The sequence below is a fragment of the Lolium rigidum genome, chromosome 7 (genome assembly GCF_022539505.1).
Source record: "Lolium rigidum isolate FL_2022 chromosome 7, APGP_CSIRO_Lrig_0.1, whole genome shotgun sequence".
Classification (NCBI taxonomy): domain Eukaryota; kingdom Viridiplantae; phylum Streptophyta; class Magnoliopsida; order Poales; family Poaceae; genus Lolium; species Lolium rigidum.
The window spans coordinates 110,884,878-110,906,961 of NC_061514.1; the positions used below are offsets into that span (position 1 = coordinate 110,884,878).

The following is a 22,084-nucleotide window of genomic DNA, read 5'->3' on the forward strand; positions in this document are numbered from 1 at the left end:
GGATTAGTTGCAGGAATATCCATCAAATCTTAACGGAAAAAGAGAGAGAAAGGAACAGGGGAACCGGTCTACTCTTGCACCGGCACCCATGAAAGTTCCCACTTCCCAGCGAGAGTGAAACCAGCAGGAAGCAGGCAGAGCTGCGTTGCAATTAAGTGCCAGATGCGGTAAAATACTCCAACTCTCTCTTTGGTTTTGGCTGGCTCTCTGTCTCTGGCCTTCCCTTTGTTCTACGACTATCTATCACAGCCGCTCTCCGGCCCGGCGCTGCACGAACTTTTACTCCTACGCCGTCTCCTCCCCCTTTGCCACTTTTGGGGACCTCAAGGCCGCCTCTCAAATCCAGAGGAAAAGTAGAGAAGCTCTCCGTCCAGCCCAAGAAAAGGTTTCCCCTTCCACCTCCTCCTCAATCTCGCCATTTTCCCACCCCGCGAGGCTGGTTCCTGGATCCTAGATTTGGTTACCCGGGGAAGGAGCGGAAAGATTGGATATTTATTTATATTTTATAAGGAGGGAGGGCGGTTGATGGGGGCGTCGCTGCCGTCGCCTGATCTGTCGATGTCCGGCTGGTGGACTGGCTCCTGTACAGGACCTGATCCGTATTGGTTCCAGTGATCTGGGCGTGTTCGGCTGCTCGTGCCCGCGGAGCCAGGGTTTCTTGGCCGGCCGGCCGGCTGGGTTCGGCTGATTGGAGATCTTGTGCTGCTGGGTTAGTTCAGGGGCTGAGGATCTGCCTAGATCCCTCTTCGTTCCTGCTGCTGTTTTCTGGAGGTGTGATATTGCTAGGGTTTTGGGGGTGCTGATAGGTTGGCTGCGGTAAGAAGATGATCAAGCAGATCCTTGGCAGGCTGCCGAAGAAGACAGGGAAGGCCGGCGATGGCCGGGATGCTGCTACGGGCAACGGCAACGAGCCGTCCAACTCTTACAGTGTTGCGAGGAGCGTAGAGCCTGGAGGGAACAAAAGGGCAGGAAATGGGGAGCACCTTGCTCCAGCTGGCTCAGGCTCTGGTCCGGCGGTGAATGGGACTGTGGTGTATCACTCCAATGAGCCGCTGCCAGCGTTCAAGGACGTGCCGGTCTCGGAGAAGCAGAACTTGTTTGTCAGGAAGGCCACCCTGTGCTGTGCCGTGTACGATTTCGCGGATCCAACAAAGAACCTGAAGGAGAAAGAGATGAAGCGGCAGACGCTTATGGAGCTCGTCGACTACGTCACTTCTGCGAATGGCAAGTTCTCCGAGGTCATCATGCTGGAGATCAGCAAGATGGTGGCCATTAACCTGTTCCGGAGCTCCAACCCCACCCCACGTGACAACAAGGCCATCGAAGGAGTTGACATGGAGGAAGAGGAGCCTCTCATGGACCCGGCGTGGTCGCACTTGCAGATCGTTTACGAGGTTTTCTTGAGATTTGTAGCGTCCCAGGAGACTGACGCAAAGCTGGCCAAGAGATACATTGACCACTCCTTCATTCTCAGGCTGCTGGATCTTTTTGACTCGGAAGACCATAGGGAAAGGGACTATCTGAAGACCATACTCCATCGGATATATGGCAAGTTCATGGTGCATCGCCCATTCATCAGGAAAGCAATCAACAACATCTTCTACAGGTTTATATTCGAGACAGAGAAGCACAATGGTGTTGCAGAGCTGCTCGAGATCTTGGGCAGTATAATCAATGGTTTTGCCCTGCCACTCAAAGAAGAGCACAAATTGTTCCTTCTTCGTGTGCTCGTCCCACTTCATAAGCCCAAGTCTGTAGCAGCGTACCATCAGCAGCTATCATATTGCATCACACAGTTTGTTGAGAAGGACTGCAAACTTGCTGACACTGTTATTAGAGGTTTGCTCAAGTATTGGCCTATAACAAACAGCACAAAGGAGGTGATGTTCCTGGGCGAGCTAGAAGAGGTTTTAGAGGCAACACAGCTTGCAGAGTTCCAAAGATGCATGGTTCCGCTCTTCCGTCAGATTGCCCATAGCATGAACAGCTCACACTTTCAGGTTAAATCTCACCACACATATACCAAAGTTTTGAATGCATGTCTCACTGATCTTTATTGGTTCTTGTCGTAGTTCATTGTATATGGTCTTTACTGCCTAAGTTTCTGATTATTTTGTTGGCTTGTTGTTCATCTGTGTATCAGCTTTCACGTCTTTCACAGATTAAATTAGTTGTAGTTTTGTTCCCTGATTACGAAAATATTGACATTGGCAGACTATGCCTGCATTGCTGTGCACCCTTTCTTTCCATCATATTTTTCTCACTATGTAAATAGTTTTTTCAGTTGTCTTTCGTGTGGTTAATCTTTAATTATGTATAACGGAGAAACACCGACAACCTTTTTCCGTGATCTACTTTTGAGCGTTTGTTTATGGGTTCTAGGAAGTAAGAACATTTCGTTAGATGGGGTGCTATCAATCTCTTATTTTAGAGGAGACACCACTAGTTGATTCATTTTAACATCACTGCAACTTTTGTTCTCTTGCATGAAACCCTCATATAAAAATGATTTGCTACATTCGTGGTAATTAGACCATTAGACACTAGTACTATAAAATTATCATATTTCTCTGTGGCAGTCCTTTAGACACCACTAGTTGATTCATTTTGACATCACTGCAACTTTAGTTCTCTTGCATGAAACCCTTATATAAAAATGATTTGCTACATCCGTCGTAATTAGACCATTAGACACTAGTACTATAAAATTATCATATTTCTCTGTGGCAGTCCTTTAGACACCACTAGTTGATTCATTTTGACATCACTGCAACTTTGTTCTCTTGCATGAAACCCTTGTATAAAAATGATTTGCTACATCCGTGGTAATTAGACCATTAGACACTATTACTATAAATATTATCATATTTCTCTGTGGCAGTCCATTAGTTGGTCTGTTCACATGTTACTTGTAAGACACCTGTTCCAAATTGAGTGGAACTTAAGGATGGAACTCGTGTATTTACTTCTTATTATCCGCCCTTTTTGTTTTGATTCATCAGTTTCTAACTTTCTTTTAGTTTTAGTGGGAAAACAGGTTTTTCTGACTGCTTTAGGTAAACATAGCGTCTTCTTAAATTACTGTTTTGATTGATAACACTTTGTTCATTAGTTCCGGATAGTTAAAACCTGTATATTTGCTGACTGGCAATCCTTTTTCTAAGTCATGTCTGAAAGGCTGTACACGTTTTTGTACAGTTTGGATTTAGGATTTGCTTTCAGCTTGGTAATCATGATGCGGATTATTCTGCAGTGTTGCTACAGAGCTCTCATCATCTAAGTAGCACCTACATGGCTACCTTACAATATGTTCATCCTCCAGAACAACATTAGACTTTTATTGTCCATGTTAATCTGGTGATTTTTCTTATCTATCTGTATTTACCGTATAATTTGTAGCTTACTGAACTTTCCTGTAGCTACATCCAACTTGGTGGTATCTGTAAACTGAACTTAAGGGTGCAACTGGTGTATTTACCTCTTATCTGTCCCTTTGGCTTTGATTTATCAGTTTCTATTAGTTTCATTGCGATGCACTTTGTTTTACAAAACTGTTTTTCAATGCTGCTTTAGGTAAAGCATGTTGTTCTTCTGAAATTACCGTTTCGATTGAGAACACACTAATCGTTTATTTTGGCTTGTTAAAACCTGAATATTTGCTGACCGGCAATCTGTTTGCAAGTCATGTCTGAAGCAGGTCGTACATGTTTTTCTACAGTTTGGATTTACCATTTGATTTCGCTTGCTAATAATGCTGTGAATCTATAGGGTTCTCATAATCTGATAGCACTTACAATAACTGTCAACAACCAGAATAACATTAGGTTTTTATTGTCCATGTTAGTCTGGTGATTTTTCCTAACTGTGTATTTAGTAGTAGCTTACTGAACTTTCACTGTAGCTACATCCAAATCGGTGGTATCTGTACACATTAATAAACAGTGTAAAGAATATTCAGCAAAGCATATAACCTAACTTATTTTCTCCTTGTCTATTTGTAGGTGGCAGAGCGGGCACTGTTTCTATGGAACAACGACCACATTGAGAACTTAATCAAGCAGAATTACAAGGTGCTACTACCCATCATCTTTCCCGCACTTGAGAGAAATGCCCGGGGTCACTGGAACCAAGCTGTTAGGAGCCTGACATTGAATGTGCGCAAGCTATTCTCTGATCATGATTCTGCATTTTTCGGAGAGTGCATGCAGAAGTTCGACGACGATGAGCTCAGGCAGGAGGAATCCACTTCGAAGCGAGAAGCCCTCTGGAAGCGCTTGGAGGAAATGGGTGGTATACCCAACGGCAAATCCAGTCAATAGAATACCCCATAGCAACCGCAATCGTGCAATCCTTTGAACCATGCGCGATTCTCTGGAACTTGGGCTGTGGTTGTAGTGTTGAATTTTCTTTTCTTTTTGGTTGGTGAGTTGGCTTCCCCCTGTTCTAGGCGGGTGGGGTTGTATTTGGTTTCGTGAGGATCAAAGGGAAACATACAGGAGAATTTCTGCGAGATTTGACATATGTAGTGTCATGAATCAGGATTTCGTATAGACCAATAAACAGCGTCAGGTTTTATTGAGGATATGATGTTGGGTGGTTTACTTGAATGGCAAATGATCATTTTGTTGTCCTTGTATGAGCTAGCATTGTGTTTTGTTCTTCGTATGAACTTCTTTTTTTGAGAAAGATCCTTGCTCTGGCTCCATTTGATAGAACGGAATGGCTTTGCGTGCGACGAGCGCCGTCCGAAGCATGTACGAAACTCTGGTTGAACAGAGGCAGATTGCTAGCCAGCTGAAACAAACGACCAATGTAGTGCATCGTACATGCTTCGGACGAATTGGTCGTAACACTGCTCTTGATAGAAAAGAGAAGTCAATTGCATCCAACGATTTTTAACGCATCCAGCACCAAGTTCACCAAGGCCACGAGAGCTACAGCCTCATGATCCCAGACTTGCAACACCCAAAAGGACTCACACGCAGCCAGCTTTATATAAAAGCTAGATAGTATTCTATAAAGTACGTATGAATTTTAGTTCCTCACTTTTGCTGTCATGGTTCAATTTCAAAACAGAGTATGTCATTTTGTAGAACAAATAGCACATCTACTCACAGATTTTCACTTTTACACGTTGATCACAAACTGCAATAAATGGATGGATTCATCATAGAAGCACCAGCCGTTTTAGGCAATCCTCTGCAGACTGCAGTTATCTCTATCCATATAGTTAGGTTACAAGTCAAATTCTCAGAAAAAAAAAGAAGATTTTTGCTAACCCTCCACCTTTGTGCTGATTTGATATGCAAAATGTAAAAGCTAAAGCAAAGTCTTGTAAGGGAGACTGAATAGGGTTCTAGCAATGAGATGCTCCAACACAAGGAAAGCCTACAGGTCAATGACTCGTGAGAGCTTCTGGATGCGGTTCAGCAAGAAGTCTCCTTGCTTGATGGTAGACTGGTAGAAGGCGTTCCGTGAATCAGGTCGGTTTGTCTCCAGGACACCAGCAACTTTATCAATCTTGCAGTGAAGCTTCCCAGCAGCAATAAAGCGCGATAATTCCCTGCATTGGAGGTAAAAGGTCAGCCACATCAAAATGGACATGCATGATATCAGAACCAGGACATGATGCCAGAAGTAACATCAACAAATTCTCTTACTGGTCTATGAAATCAACTGTCACACCAAATGAGACAGCCATGGCTTCCATTGTCACACTCTTGTATGACTCAAGAAATTGTGAATAGACAACAGTGCGCACTTCGCGCATGAAGTAGCGGAAATGAGGTTGCAAGTAACGGTCTAACTTGATCTGCTCTGTCAGGCCAGCTGAAAATGAATATCAAGCAGATATGAGAAATCCAAGGAGCCAACCCCAGCAGAACCATCAAACGAGGACTACTGATGATCGTAAATAAATGCAAGAACAATTTTATGAGAGAATAAAATGTCTGTTACTTACAAAATGCCACAAAAAATGACTTGTACTGACAATTGTAGAGGGCATTGAGAAACTCAGACAGGTGGGGTACTTTGCCAATTACAGCCAGGATCTCAGGTGCGTCTACAACCTGTCAAAATACTTGTCAACCCAAATCCTATCCACATCCAAGCCAACAAAGATGAATTGAAGGACAAAAGATGAAAACATACCTTTTGTTTGAGAGATACACGGTCCAATGTGACAACACTTGTAAGGACCGTGTAAAAGATGAATGTATCATAAGGGAACAACTCATAGGTCGTAAAAGTTGAAATGGAGTCCAAAAATAAGCTAGTAGCCTTCTTGAAGTCTCTAGTGGCCATACAGTACAAGCCTTCATACACTTTCAATCTGTTCTTCCTCTCCCAGTCACCACCCGCCTCAAACAAGCTTCAATCAGGAAAAGGAAGTTGCTCAGTATTAGACATTAAAATGCAAAAAGAGGCAGAACAGCAAATAGCTATACTACATAATTTCATGCTTCTTCTCAACAAAAAAAAAACATAATTTCATGCTTACATTTTGGCCTTGTCGATGGACTTTGAGATGAGATCAAAGTCCATATGGAAAAGGCCAATCTGCAAAGCGTAGAAAACAAGGTCCATCTTTTGCCCAACAGCTACAGTTTTCCCTTCAGTAACTTTAAGCTGCTCCAGTGCCTTTTCCTGAAATTTTGCATGTCTAGTTTAGACAAAAATGATTGCAACATGCATTGACAGCCTAAAAGCGGTGTAGAAGACAGTATATTATACCTTCTCGCCAACTCTGATGAAATACAAGGATTTGGCTAGATGGGCTTCGCGCACTTCACTCTCACCCAAGTTCTCTTCAGCATCGGCGATCCTTTATGCATAAATAAGTGAAGAGAAGCTAAGAACCAAACACAGCATATTGGCAAATCAAATGGAACACAACAATAAGGCGGGGAAAAGAGGCACTACACATGCGAGTCTAGATACCAAGAACACAGTTTTTCACTTCGACTAAAAGGGCCAATGTTTGCAGTAAAATTTCTGACTGCTTAAGCTGCAGCCCTTTATGGAGGTAAGTGATTCGTTCATGCATAACTCAATTCTCTACTCTGTTGAAAAAACTCAATTCTCAATTTACTATTAGCCACTGTTCCACTACTGATCAAGATGGTTGGACACCAATAACCTAAACAAGCATCAATTTGTATTGGTCAAGATCCAACATCATAGGAATGGAAATTTTAGAAGCTCGAAAAAGTTAGTTATAGCAATAATGTTCAGAAACAACATATAAGAGTCCACCATATAAGAGTCTAGACTGTGCCTCTGCGGGTTCTCAGAGCCAAATTATAGCAGAATCTATCTGTAGTGGTCAAACTAAGAACTGTAAGGCCAGCCAAACGATTAGATGGACGCATCAACGCCACGAATCATCGAAACCTAGAAACTACCCTAGTAAAATTCAAGCAGCAAAAGGGTAAAGCGGCGAGATCTGCTCACTTCTCGTCGAACTTGCGGGTCTCCTCCTCGATCCTGCCGCGCATCTCCGAGAGCAGCGCCGCGTCCGTCTCCAGCACGCCGTTGGCCCCCAGCGACTCGTACAGCGCCGCCATGTCTGGAGCAAGCACATCGCGTCAAATGAAACCGCCGAGACACAGTTGAGGAGGCGAATTGGAGGAGGGGGGGGGGGGGGTTTGGTACCGTCGGATTTTACTGCGGCGAGGACGTCGTCGCGGAGGCCGACCTTGGCGAGGTCGTCCAGGTCCGGCTGCGAGAGGAGGAACAGCTTGTGCGCTAGCACCAGGTGCGGCTGCTGCTTCCCATCCTCGCCGCCGCCGCTGTCCATCTCGCCGCCTCGCTTTGCTTCTGCCGCAAGAGATGGGGAGAGACTAGACTAGAGAGAGCAGTAGGAGGAAAGCTCTTTTCTCGCGAGCTAAAGAATTTAATTACTGGCAGGAAAAATACTCCAGACTCCAGATTCGAACCGACTAATTTGCATTCTGGTTCCACGTGGGTCTATCTGAACCGTCCGTTTCTTGATCTGATGGCTGCACATGGTGGAGAAGACCAAGGTCAGAACACCGACCGAGCCAGAACTCCACGGACCAAAACCTCTCCGCGGAAACCCTTCCCCATCCATGGCCGCCGCCGTAGCCGCCGCCCCCGTGGCGGACCAGCCGCGCCGGCGGAAGCCGACGCCGGGGCGCGGGGGCGTGGTGCTGCCCGCGGGGCTCTCCGAGGAGGAGGCGAGGGTGCGGGCCATCGCGGAGATCGTGTCCGAGATGGGCGAGCTCTCGCGGCGCGGGCAGGACGTGGACCTCAACGCGCTCAAGTCGGCCGCGTGCAGGCGCTACGGGCTCGCCCGCGCGCCCAAGCTGGTGGAGATGATCGCCGCCGTGCCGGAGGCCGACCGCGCGGCCCTGCTCCCCAGGCTGCGCGCCAAGCCCGTGCGCACGGCGTCGGGGATCGCCGTGGTCGCCGTCATGTCCAAGCCGCACCGATGCCCCCACATCGCCACCACGGGGAACATCTGCGTCTACTGCCCCGGAGGCCCCGACTCCGACTTCGAGTACAGCACCCAGTCCTACACTGGGTACGAGCCCACCAGCATGCGCGCCATCCGGGCAAGGTGATTTACTTACTGCCCATGCTGTTAATACATTGTCATTAGAAATTATAAGAAAGAGCATGGTTCAGTTTGCATTGAAATTGGAAATTATGTAGTACCTGCAAAAATAAAAACAGTTCGAAATTATGTGATTGTGAAACGAGCTAAGGACTCATGGACTGTTAATTACTGCAAACAAGGTTCTCTAGTTGTTGGCTAGTGATCCATTTCATCTCCTGACTTGAAAATGTAATGGCCAAAGGTTGTGCTGATGGATGTTTCCATACAAGTACTACTAATCATTTTGACTACTGTAGATATGCTTTTGAGAATGTACTGATCTGAATTTGCAACCTTACGGGGAACAGCAGGAGCTCTGATTTTGCATTTAGAGTTTTAGACACAGATAGTTACAACTTAGGAAAACGTGAAGACCACGGCATCAACCAACCCCCTATACACTGCTTGATCCAGCAACCAGCCCCAGAGAAAACACACCAATTATCCCCTCACCTACTCAAGCAGGCCAAAATCGTCTCTGGGTTGTTTTTCCACACCAGCCGCATTGGTCTCTTGACCTTCAAAGTTCCTTCTATTACGTTCCTTCCATAATTTCCACAACACATAACAAGCCAGCGCAATGGTTTCCCTCTTTTCGGCCTTTCGTGCCCTGTCGTAAATCCTCCCCAAAATCGATGTTGCTTGCAAAGCCACTCTAGCTATCTCAGGGTTAGAGGGGATGAAAGAAGACTGTACTTCCTTTGCACAAGGGCATCTCAACATCCGGTGTGCCGCTGTCTCGAGTTCTTGATCACACAGCCAACATGCGGGTTCATGAGCCCATCCTCTTTCTAATCTGTCAGCAGTCCAGTTCCTGTTTTTGAAAATTAGCCAGATGAAGCATCTGAATTCTCCCTCAACTTTAGATTTGCACACCTTCTCAAGCCCAGATTGGAGCAGACGGCACAAGAACTGCAGGTCATAGGCAGCCTTCGCCAAGTAAAATCCCATTAGGTGTTGAATTCCAAATATGCTGTCCGGGAGGTCTGAAAGATGAACTGATTGAATTGTGTCCCAAAGGCATAAAATATAGTGGAGCACATCCTCTGAATTGATCCACTTGTCATTAAGCAACACCCCATTGACGTAAATAGATTTTCCTCGGACAAACTTCATTTGTAGAGGGGCAGTCTCAGCTGGCTCCACCCCAACTAATCCATCTGAATTTGCAATCGTAGGTACAATCCATATGTGCAGGCCAGAAGCAGGATAGATCAGCTCAAGAGGCTTGGACATAGTGTGGATAAGGTTTGTTTCTAGCCCAAGAGAGTATTTTGTCTCAGTTTGAGTGATTTCATGTACAGTCCAGTTATGTTGGAGGCATTATAAGCGCAAAGTAATTCAGATACTCTTCTGCAGGTCGAGTTCATTTTAATGGGTGGAACTTTCATGTCATTACCAGCTGATTATCGTGATTATTTCATCAGAAATCTTCATGATGCTTTATCGGGACATACTTCTGCTAATGTTGAGGAGGCAGTTTGTTATTCAGAACATAGTGCTGTCAAATGTATCGGTATGACAATTGAGACGTAAGGGTCAATCAGCATCTGCCCATGCTTCTTGGTTGCATTTGAAAATTCCCTATGATTTTCCCATGAAACATCTAATTAGTCTCTTTATTTCAGGAGACCTGATTATTGCCTGGGGCCTCATTTGCGGCAAATGCTAATTTATGGATGTACCCGCTTAGAAATTGGTGTTCAGAGCACATATGAGGATGTTGCACGTGACACAAACAGAGGCCACACAGTAGCCGCTGTTGCTGATTGTTTCTCTTTAGCAAAAGATGCCGGTTTTAAGGTTATTGCTCACTGGCCCACTAACTCCTCTTGTTTAATTAACTTCCTTGTTGCTTTAGCAATAGCTCTATTTAGGCCTTCTTGGGTTATGATTTGTGCAGTTATCCTAATGCATAATGTGTTACTTTTGGTAGGTGGTTGCGCACATGATGCCAGATTTACCTAATGTCGGAGTTGAAAGAGATATGGAAAGCTTCCGAGAATTTTTCGAAAATCCAGCATTCCGAGCAGATGGTCTAAAGATCTATCCAACTCTTGTGATTCGTGGAACTGGTCTTTATGAGCTGTGGAAAACTGGAAGGTACTATATTTATCTAGTGTTTGATACACTGTTTCTTGCTTGATCTTATGTTCATCCTCAGAGTGAGAATTGAGTACTTATATATCGGTGATATTTGCTGTGTTTCAGGTATAGAAACTATCCACCTGAGCTGCTAGTGGATATTGTAGCCAGGATTCTGTCGATGGTACCACCATGGACACGAATCTATCGGGTCCAGAGAGATATCCCTATGCCTCTTGTTACTTCTGGGGTTGAGAAAGGTAACCTGCGGGAGCTTGCTTTGGCTCGAATGGAAGATTTGGGCTTGAAATGCCGAGATGTCAGAACCCGTGAGGCTGGCATTCAGGTAAATGCAGGGTTCGTTGAAGTCACTGTCACATGCTTATAATTAAGGACGTGTCCTCATTATTATTCTTGTTGTGCATCTCCATGTAGGATATCCATCACAAGATCAGGCCTGATGAAGTAGAGCTTGTCAGGCGTGATTATGCTGCAAATGAGGGCTGGGAGACCTTCCTCTCGTATGAGGACACACGGCAGGTACTTGTATCCTGCCAGCCAAAATTCATTTTGCTACAGGGATGTGAAGATATGTTATGGTTTATGCTGCTTTCCTGAATAGGCAACACTTTTCCAACTTAATTAAGCTCAGTGCCCTTCTACATGGGTCGGACATTTTTTAACTTGTCCATATAGTTATTGTTTTATTGGTTTCACTTATACAAGCAATTTTTAATCTGTCCTGCTTGTAAATGTGCTTCTAAGATTGCTACTGGTGCATAGAGTTTATCATTGGGTCTCTTATTGTTTTGCTAATGGTACTCACAGTTTCTCTTTGTAAATTCCACAGGATATCCTTATTGGTTTGCTGCGCTTGCGTAAATGTGGCCGCAATGTTACAGGCCCTGAACTCGTAGGGAGGTGTTCAATTGTCCGAGAACTTCATGTCTACGGAACGGCAGTCCCTGTGCACGGTCGTGATGCGGAGAAACTACAACACCAGGTGAATCTCTCAAGCTAACAACCCTGTTTTTAGTTGTCCTGAAATGACCGTACTTGGGATTGCTCAAAATATTAAAATCAGGAGTCACAAAGTGCAGTGCACACTGCACAGTGACTAAATGAAACAATTGCTCAAAATGATTGTGCTTAGGCTTTTATCATGGTGTAATTGTTGAGTACCCCCTCATGGTTCATTGTTTGTTCAGATATTTCGGTTCTGCTAGTTTTTTCAGCTGGCTAACATTTGTTCTATTTGCCATCGTCTTCAGGGGTATGGGACTCTCCTGATGGAAGAAGCAGAAAGAATCGCTCGTAAGGAGCATCGGTCAAAGAAACTGGCTGTCATCTCAGGAGTTGGAACCCGCCACTACTACCGCAAGCTTGGTTATGAACTTGAGGGGCCTTACATGGTCAAATGTCTGGCTTAGTTTGTTTTAATACCCAACAGTGATTGTATTGCAATTACAGAAATCAGTGTACTCATGCTGTCAGTGTAATGTATTTGTAACATTAGTGGTTTTGTGTTTGCCGTCCTGTCAGAGCATTAAGTATATACGCCAGCGCACTATACCTTTTGACACAATGGTGTCATCCATGCGATGAAGCTGATTTACCAAATAGTACGCCATTAAAGCACAATGGTGTCATCCATTCCATCATATGTAACCACTTTACCCAATACCACCGCCTAAAAAAATATCCTTCCAGAACACACGATGATTAATTTATTGGGAAGGAAAAGGTTGGCACCTATTTGTTCCAGATTTGAATTGGTGGATACTGAAGCGCTCTACCAGCTTGATATGTATACGCACCGAAGTTTTCGTTGAATATTAGTGACCACTGGGTGGTGGATTACAGGTCTAGTTCCTTGTACTAAATAGACTTGGCACCCTCTAAGCACTCAGTAGAATGTCTATCTAACAGCGAATGAAGTATAGAGGTGGATATCAGAGAGGTTTTGGTTTCTGGCACAAGAATAATTAGATATATGATCAGAATAATTTTGACGAAAGGGATTACATACTGATTTGACTACCTATAATTCTATGTCTAACAGAGAATGAGCTAATTAAAACAACAATTACTTCTTTAGCAAGTACAATCCATCTCTCATTTCAAGCTTCTCATCTGATACTAGACCAGAAAGAAAACCCTGCAGCTGCTGCAGCGATTTATCATAGGATGGCTCTGCGCAGAACATCTGGAGCAGGTAATATAAGAAGAAATCAGTGAGACACAAAATGTGTTAATAGCATAAACGGGAAGTGGACGAGATTATAAAAAAAATTTCTACCTTTAAAGTGTTGTGTATCTTGTCCAGTGTCATGTTGCCGAAATTGGTTAGCATTCCTATGATGAATTTCTGCAGTGCATCCAGATGAGCAGAATGATTCGTTAAATTGTAAGAGAAATGGGGAGTGAAAAAACAGGTATTGTGAACATTGAAGAAAAAGAATCAGGAGGAGTCAAACCTCATAGACCGTCATTTCTTTCTTAAGTTGTTCCTCAACAGAAGCAATGGAGCTTTCATCTTCATCCTCATTCATTTGAAACGCTTCACTGCTTTCGTTCACGATGCTGTTCTTGTTGACATCAGACATGCTATCAACAACTGTGAATATGTGATCATCGACATCTGCCCCCACTGATTCCGTCAGGACCCCCTAAAACATATAGTATGAAATGCTCACATGTGCTTCTGAAGCAGGTCACATTGAAGAACTTTGCTTGTAGATCACGTATAGCAGGTCATATGTAGAGTATCATATATTGTTTCTACCCCAATAAAGGAAAACACGACCTATATATTTTGTGCAGATCTCTGAGTCAAAAGACTATCAGCCATCTAGTCCATCTTACTGAAGCACAGTCGTTAAAAAATCATAGTAAAATGATTTAGGGTACAATTTCATCTTTTTTCAGTAATCTTACTGAAATGTAATACGAGTTAAAAATTGCAGCAAAATGATTTCGAGTTCCATTTCATCTTTTTTTAGTAATGCCGAGAATGACAATGCCAATAGTGTTTGTAACGCAAAACAATGTGTAATATTGATATCAACAATCAGCTACACATAAACAAGAAAAGTAGCGTTTATGCCGCACCTTGCTTGTCCAGAAACCTATTCTTCTGTTGAGAGAATCTACAGGTATGCCGATTTCTGTAGCAAGTGTCTTTGAAGTCCAACTGAAAAGATTTGATGATTTGAGTCAGATAGTACACAGGAAATATGCAAAAAGGACAGTTGATATTACCTTGGATTCTCTTGAAACCGCATTATGATTGCAGCGTGAACAGGCACTACAGTAAACTGCATACTTCTGTCCTCAAACTGAAGCTCCAACTGGAAACAAAAAAGAGCACTCATAAGAAGAGATATTTCTCCAATCTTTATACTTACCCAAATATACCCATTAACTTCATGTTGGAAATCTTACCTTGACCGTTCCAAGATTTTTCTTCCACAATAGCTTTCGTGGAGTTTTTATCTGATGGAATCTTTTTGCAAAATCAGACAGCATTTGATCAACTGAAGCAGGAACCATAAGATCTTCTGTCTACATTTGTAGCAGATGTAGAGGTTTAGTGAATTAAGATTCAAGAGAGAGTACATCAAACAGAGAATACTCACGTTCAATCCTTCAGTATGTAAATAATAATTCTTACCAAGCATATTAAGTTTAACTAGAAATTAATGTCATGCGAAATTCGTCTTAAAAAACATTGTGTTCTCTCACAACAAAAAGGAGAGAGGCTCTGATGTTGGTGAGTATTATTTAAAAATAACAGGCACTTAAAAAAGCTGTGACAGAATTGGATCTTATGAACTGTTTCTATGTACAAAATAACAAAAAATTGAAGATGAAACTGGCAGAAAATTGGTACCAAGATTTGATGATATTAACAGTTCTAAGGAGATAAATTAGTATTGTGGTGCATATCTCTTGGTACAATTCGATACAGACCACATCTACCAATTTACATTTGCTCCTCACTCGACGCTATCATAATTGATGTAGCGTCTTATGCTTAATTGGAATCTAGAGTCAATAGCAATATCTCATCCACTGCATGAAATAAATGGGAATGGGTGCCGCCATGATTCAGATAAAATCTGGTATACCTGAATTGGTGGCCAAAAGTTGGAAGAAATTATTGTAGCATCAAGAACATCATGAGACATTTCTGCCTCCTCTTGCCCAGCAACTATATCATAAAAAAGGGGGGTTCAAATTCAGGTACAGTAATAGTTGAACTTCTGCTTTCTAAAGGAACATGTAGTATTTCAATGGTACCAGTTTCAACTGTCCTTAGTAACGATGTTTTAATATTTGAGTTGGTTCTCTTCGAATCAATCAAGTCATTGAGCATAATCTCACACTTCTGCATGCTGCTCTCACCAAAATGAATCTGCCAACATAACATAATCATTGCAAATATAAAGGCCACAGCAAAGGCATACACATCAAGTGCAGTCCAATCAGATGTCTTAACTAAGTATGAGCTAATAAGAAAGTTAGTCTTTACCTTAAGAAGTTCCAGCGTGCGGATATCAGAATCTATATCAAAATCAGATTTGCTGAGCAGCTTTTCTGCCAGCATTACACGATATTCGTTGACCAATTGGTCCTTTGAGCCAATTATACTGACCATCAGTCCAAGTATATCAATTTTTCTCCTATTTCTGCTGCCTTTCAATGGATCCGCTTCAACAGGATCAGGTTCCCAGCTGTAAAAGTTGGATCAATAGTTTTTGATCTTAGAGAAGCAAACTTTCCTTAGGGCTCAGGGAATAAGGCCTTATACTGAATTTAAAGAATAAATCATACCTTTCGGAATTCAGCCATGCTTGCTTTTCATCCATGTTCGTATGATCATCATAGTCAGCATTTTCCTGGTTTTCAGCATCCCTGTTCAGTTCTTCAAGAAGATTATCTCCAGCATTCCCTGCCCCACTTGTGTTTCCTCCGGATCCGTCAGTTAGCATTGTCACTATGCATTTAATAGTGTCTTTTCTACCCCTCAGATAATCCCTAATTGGTTCACCAACTGCTTCCAAGAATACACCAGTGGGGTCAATCGACCGCAATGCCTTGATAGTGGAAACATACTGGTGCAATATGTCATTAGTTGAGGCACCAGCGGTAAGCAAGCGATATCTCAGTGATGAGATAAATGAGTCAACAAGCTTAGAGTGTTGACCGGTGTACTCCAAACACTGCTTTAGGTCTTCAATAGCAGGGGAACTTCATCAATGCCCCCAATAATATCCAAGGTTAAAATATTGAACAAACGCATGCAAAGTAACAAGAGAATGGAATCAATATAACGTGACAGGAGCTCATCAGAAAGCTCAGATGTTTGAGATGACCGTATCAACAAACTTGGTTAACACATAAGCATGCAAAGAAAGAAAGAAAGAAAGAAAGAAAGAAAGAAAATGAACAGTACGATGTATGAAAGGAAATTAAGATCATTGGTTCAAGGTGGACAAAAAAAGATCAACACACACATGACTAGATGACCTACAACACGATATATAAGCACCGGCTATTTTGCACTTCAGTTAAAAGAGGATAGATTGCAAGAATACAGGGCCATTAGCCATGATAGATATGAAGACATTGCACAAGTGGAATAGATCAAGTAACTAAAAACTGTGTATACTTACAGAAGTGAGAAAGGTACTCAAGCACATTGATGGGTCATAGGCTGAACTTTTATTAGAAAGAATAGAAGTACAGGGGCAGCTAAAACTACTCAAGCATACATAACAATATTGAGGTCACAATGCTATTTGAATGTTCAACATCGCCATATAGAGGAAAATGACTAACCTCTCAGGGTAATCTACTATAATTTCAAAAAGTTTGCCAATTCTCAGGTCCTGTAAGGTTTCGTAAGCAAAATACTCAAGGCGCATGTGCCACCTCAGAAGGGCTTCAGAAGGAACACCAATCCCTGGGAAGGAAGAAGGGCGTGAGGCTAAGGGTGATTTCAGGCCAGATGATTCACTTTCATAGTCAACAGAGTCCCCCAGATATGTCAAAAGAGCATGCAGAAACTGAAGAGGAACAGCCTGACAAGACCAAAAAAAATCGTCAGCACAAGCAGAAGGGCTAAGCATCTAGTGGAGAGCTATATAAATTGAAGAACAGCCTGACAAGATCCAAAAGTTCCGTTAGCAAACATGATTACAAGTAAAAATTGAAGAGGTGAGTATGAGTTGCATGCTAGCATCAACATCCATGGAGAATATATAACCATAAGCTAGTATCATATTCAACTAGACCGGAAAAGTTATAACAAAAATAATAAGATCTCTATCTGCTAATCCAACATGCTGAAGAACTGGTATACAAACAGATATCAAACAGCTGCAAGAACATTGACAAATATGTTCTGAAGGACCCTCTAGATAAACAGTACGTTCCTGTTCCAGCCTGATGATTGGGCATAAAAGACTAAGCATACAAAAATTTATTTACCCTCAGCAAACTCAGTTACTTAAGTGAACTAGGCATAATACAAAGGCCTGTGATTTTAAACGAAGAGCCATGCATATAACGGATAAACTTTGCAGAATGGTGACACAAACAGTACCTGAATCCACTTCTTGACACACCCGAGGACAGGGATTCTGTAATCATCACCAGCTAATTCGTGAACTTTAGACTGCAGATAAGAATGGTTTAAGATAAGGTTACTGCCAGAAATTTCAAGGCATCTATGCCGAAATAAGAGATGGAGTAGCTGTTAGGCACAGGACGACATATGAACCTTTAAAAGCCAGATTATTGCGGACGAATAAGAATCTTCAGTCATTGATGTAAAACCAAGACATCTAAGATCACGAACAACTTTTCCAATGCTCTTAACCAGATTACCACTTTCTGAAATAATTGTTTCTTGACTATCAATGTCCATTTTAGAATCCCAAGCAGAGACATTGCTCCCTCCAGAAAATTCATGACTAGCAAGTTGGTCATTGTCACCAGATCCATCCATCAAGGTATTTAGTTCTTCCAATTTCTTCTTGAAGTAGACATTTAGAATCTCTGTGAATTGTCAAGAATTAGAGAACATAACTTTTGCTGGTCAAAAGCACATTGGTAGACGAGGTAATGCCATCTTAGGAACTGAAGGTACTAATACTAGTACCTCAACAATCAACAGAAAATATAATATTCTATGTGTGCTGTTAATTCTCATTGCAAAAACTGAACTAACAGAAACAACAACCCACACCCTAAGGTTCATTACAAAAACAGTTGTATCCAACAGAAAACAGATCCAGTGTCGAACACAAGACTACAAGACCTTTGTTCTGATAGAACAGAGAAGGAAAGGATGCTTACCAGGAAAGCTCAAGGGTAGTGTAGTCAGAAGTACAGATGATACCATTAATTGGTACCTAGGCATTAAGGTGGAGCTACACTCAGCTGCTTGGAGCTTTCTGTTCCGTGCCTTTTCCTCATATGATTGTAAAGCGTGAACTAGAACTAGTACACATTTTTCCTGGTAAGTCTTTTCCAAGCATATATCCTCCAATGCTGTACTTAAGACATCCTCAGGCCAGCTTTCGTGAACCTGTAATACATGATTTGAGAGGTAATGTTAATGGAAAATACTACAGAAATAAAACCCGGCATTGGGAGATCATGTCTGAATTCTTTAAACCAAATGAAACCAGGTATCTCAAACTAAACCTACTGATGATATTTTATTGAGATTAACACATCAGCATTTGGTGCATTATCCATGTTCAAACTACAGTAACGTAATCTGATGGTACATATACATATCACATGCAATTTTAGTCACACCATTCCATTATCATTTTTATGACTAGTATCCAGTAAATATATTCACTTCTGATTTTCTGAACATGTCCTGTAAATACACACTGAGCTTCAAGTATAACCTATATCTTTTCATTCTTGATTTGGCACATGTAATATTAGACATCCTGGTTATATAGGAAAATTAAGCAAACGTGAAACAGATAGACTCCAAATCTTAAGAAAAATGAGATAAAAACTGTTTAAATTTTGAAACAAATGCTTGAACAACAATAATTAGGTTTTCCATAACTTACACAGAATTTAATTCTCTCTACTGCAGAGGAATTGTTATAAGGATGAAATTTCTGCCAAAATTTCTTGACTGCATTGTTTTTAAATGTTTCCTGCACAAGGAAATTTGGGTTAAAGAACACACAACATCAGAAACGATGTGCTAATGCATGGTGAGAAATTCAGCAAAGCTAACAGAGTGACATCAAGTCATCAACTAATACGGCATCTTAGCTAACTCAACAAGAACTAAAGGAACAACACAGGTTAATTAAGAACATGCCATTAAGTTGCAAATCCATCTTGCAACCTCTCATTACTGATTCTGGAAAAGAGTTCACTAAACCAAGATCCTCCTAGTTAGTCTGGCATAAATATCCTAAAATGTACAGGGACGTTCTAGCATAAAACCTATCTGACACCTGTATTATGGCTATCTCTTTTTAAGTACTTTACAAACAGATGGAAGACAGGTTGACTGCCTGATGGTCAGACGACCGGAGGCAAGTCAGATAAGAAGCAACTGCGTCTTAACAAATATTACTGGAAGGTCATCTTGCATACTGTATAATATGGGGGTAGGTCAAGCTTCAAGGTTTATGGCCTCACTTACTAGCTCATTAGGATAGATGAGCTCGTTCATATGCAGTTACCAACTAATAGAGCAAGAAACTAAAGACTTCAGAAAGCTAAAGAAAGTTCGCAAATCACATCAGCTACTGCAGCATGGCTACTCAGTTACTCCAGGTGTACACATGATTACACTACTAGTTTATATATTTGGTTGTACAGCCACACAAGGAATTCCTCTTATGCTACATGGGGAGTTCTAAGAAAATGAAAATGGCACCAACAGGTCTCAGAGTCATCGGAGGTAAACAACATACAGCTATGGAACTGTTTTGGATTGCTTGTTAGTAGGGGTTGGGTAGTTACATCTGCATTAACAGAGTTGAGCAGTTCACCAAACGGGGACGAACTTTTCATTCATGTTTAAGCGTGATTCCAGTTCAAACAGCTTGGATCACCTCTACAGGTTCAATAGATCCCTAGCTCACTACATGGACAGTTCTTATGCTGAAGAATGGGGTTGCCACGCTAAGAACAGCAGACACCGTTTTCATACGTATAGAGGAACATGTCCAGAAACCCAAGGCAGACCGACCAATCATAAATCCGGCATTGCAACGCTTGATTTGACTGCAGATGTTCCCTTGGACATTTCCACAAACACACGCGCGGGCCGTTGAATCAACCCCGTTCTCTCCCACTGCAATTCGGCGCAGGCATTCTCACAAACACCCAGCACGCAACGCGACCCGTACCCCAGGTTCCCAACCCGCGCGACGATGAAGTAGAGGTTGCGGGTGTGAGGGGGGAAGAGAAGAGGGAGGTGCGGACCTCGAGGTTGTGGAGGAAGTAGTCGCGGACGAGCGTGGCGAGGCCGCGGGCGCAGAGGTCCGCCACGACGGGCGCCAGGCGCGGGCCGACGGAGAGGTCGCCGGCGCCGCCGACGAGGTCGCCGGTGAGCGCGCAGAACCCGGCCCAGGAATCGAGGGCGCCGTCCGAGTCGTCCAGCTGCATCGCCTCGCGGCCGCGACGGAGACCGAGAGAGGACCAGGGGGGAGGCGGCGCAGCGCGCGCGAAAGCTCCAAAGTCGAACGGGGGGAAGGACAAAGATCGCGTGGTTCGGTAGCAGTCGGGCCCCGACCCCGACCTATGCTCGCTCGCAGTTGCTATGCCACCATGTCGCGACAAGTAAACAACACCTCAAGCAATTGGCCATTTAAATCCACCCGGTATTTTCGTTTCCTAAATTCGACACACTTTTTTTTTTTTGAGAACACAGTACAACGCAGACGCTCACAAACACGCACGTACAGACACCCCTATGAACGCACGCACGCACACACTACCCCTATGAGCACCTCAGAAGTGCTTGGTGGCGTATCTTGAGGTTGACGAAGTCACCACTGGCGCCTCGCTATTGACGGGCACGTCACCTACCACTGAAAGCATAGCGCCGGTTAAATCCTGGAATAAATCCAGGTAAATGCAAACACCCATGCCAAATCTAGGACTTGAACCTGGGTGGGCTGGTTCCACCACAAGGGACCTAACCACCAGAGCCAAGCTCTGTTTGCAAATTCGACACACTATTATTCCAACGTTTTGTTGTGAAACTCAATATAGACACAGTCGCTCACAAATAAGAACATTCAACAATCTATATACTACCCGCAAACCATATAAACGAACCTACACACACCCTAACCTTATAAGAACCTTGGAAAGACTAAGTCCAACAAAACTGATCTGACGGTTCTTGAGATTAAGTGACTCATCTCACTGAAATTATATTCGATCTCTTATGAGACACCAAAGCGTCAAACTAGAGGTTTGACCTCTGGTTGGCTAGGGGCACCACTGCCCTTCTAACCATCTAATCACATGTAGGATTGCACGACTTTATAAAAGCATTGTTGTGCGGTAAAATGAGCGGCAACCCTGAATTTTAGCCCTCCTTCAAGCCCGGGCCACAGCTGTCGGGGTTGGTCCAGGCTGTGCCACACTACGTTGGCATGAGGTGCCATCAGATGTTAGCGGGTGCTTGGCCGGCTGTAACAGTTCAGGGGAGTTAGCATGGTACTTGGCACGGTTGTACCGAGGTCAGATGTACCCACCCCTAGCATGACTGTACCAACTTGCATTTTCTACATGTAATAGTTATAATTGTGAGGGGCCTTATAAATAGCGCTCCTTCTTTCTCAAGGTAGGTCCTAGCTTTTGTATCTCTCCTCATTGTTCTTGAGCTTAGTTTTTTTTTTAGAATTTTTGCTAGTGCTCCAGCTTCATTGATATTTTGGGATTTGGTAGAGAAGAGGTAGATATAGGTTTAACAAAAAGAATTTGACTCCTCCTTACTATCTAGATCTTATGCATATTTGTTGTGAATGTAAAACATGTACTAGGGAATAGGGATCATGTTTATAAGTAATAGTACCAACATGCAATAAACATTAGCAATTTGTTCACATGATGCATGCTTAACAAAAAAATTCATGATGCATGCGCGTGTATGCTGGCTCGTGTAATCTGATAATTTGTTGTATAGCATGAGTGTGGAATATATACAATCCTAGATGTGAGATAACCCTTAATATGAGAACATCGCCCTAAAATCTGTGAAAAATATCAAGAAAAAATAATATAGATAGAGCATACTCCCTCCATTCCTGAATATTAGCCATATAATTTTTCGAGAAAAAAATCCAGAATATAGTCTTTAGTGCG

At 42.8% G+C, this 22,084-nt stretch overlaps 4 protein-coding genes across 4 annotated transcripts; 2 read left to right on the forward strand and 2 right to left on the reverse strand.

Moving 5' to 3' along the window:
* The first annotated feature begins 396 nt into the window (after positions 1-396).
* LOC124670603 (serine/threonine protein phosphatase 2A 57 kDa regulatory subunit B' theta isoform-like) lies at positions 397-4,661 on the forward strand. The gene is made up of 2 exons (XM_047207085.1): positions 397-2,000; positions 4,002-4,661. Exons 1-2 carry the CDS (start codon positions 825-827, stop codon positions 4,317-4,319), a joined length of 1,494 nt encoding a protein of 497 aa, XP_047063041.1. The 5' UTR covers positions 397-824; the 3' UTR covers positions 4,320-4,661.
* Positions 4,662-5,143: 482 nt separating this feature from the next.
* LOC124673750 (26S proteasome non-ATPase regulatory subunit 6-like) lies at positions 5,144-7,816 on the reverse strand. The gene is made up of 8 exons (XM_047209791.1): positions 7,657-7,816; positions 7,456-7,570; positions 6,736-6,826; positions 6,503-6,648; positions 6,154-6,373; positions 5,963-6,071; positions 5,661-5,829; positions 5,144-5,563 (listed from the first exon to the last, which is right to left on the reverse strand). Exons 1-8 carry the CDS (start codon positions 7,799-7,801, stop codon positions 5,389-5,391), a joined length of 1,170 nt encoding a protein of 389 aa, XP_047065747.1. The 5' UTR covers positions 7,802-7,816; the 3' UTR covers positions 5,144-5,388.
* Positions 7,817-8,093: 277 nt separating this feature from the next.
* Positions 8,094-12,244, forward strand: LOC124674351 (elongator complex protein 3-like). The gene is made up of 9 exons (XM_047210389.1): positions 8,094-8,584; positions 9,802-9,871; positions 9,983-10,155; positions 10,252-10,426; positions 10,560-10,726; positions 10,835-11,054; positions 11,144-11,248; positions 11,559-11,711; positions 11,980-12,244. Exons 1-9 carry the CDS (start codon positions 8,094-8,096, stop codon positions 12,136-12,138), a joined length of 1,713 nt encoding a protein of 570 aa, XP_047066345.1. The 3' UTR covers positions 12,139-12,244.
* A 445-nt stretch (positions 12,245-12,689) lies between these two features.
* LOC124671843 (anaphase-promoting complex subunit 2-like) lies at positions 12,690-20,374 on the reverse strand. Its single transcript, XM_047208164.1, has 16 exons — positions 20,192-20,374; positions 18,814-18,903; positions 18,074-18,305; positions 17,496-17,773; positions 17,319-17,390; positions 16,553-16,794; positions 15,545-15,961; positions 15,243-15,444; positions 15,011-15,125; positions 14,839-14,921; positions 14,153-14,272; positions 13,970-14,058; positions 13,820-13,901; positions 13,186-13,377; positions 13,008-13,076; positions 12,690-12,914 (listed from the first exon to the last, which is right to left on the reverse strand). The coding sequence occupies exons 1-16, from the start codon at positions 20,372-20,374 to the stop codon at positions 12,795-12,797; spliced, it is 2,586 nt and encodes an 861-aa protein (XP_047064120.1). The 3' UTR covers positions 12,690-12,794.
* Positions 20,375-22,084: the final 1,710 nt, after the last annotated feature.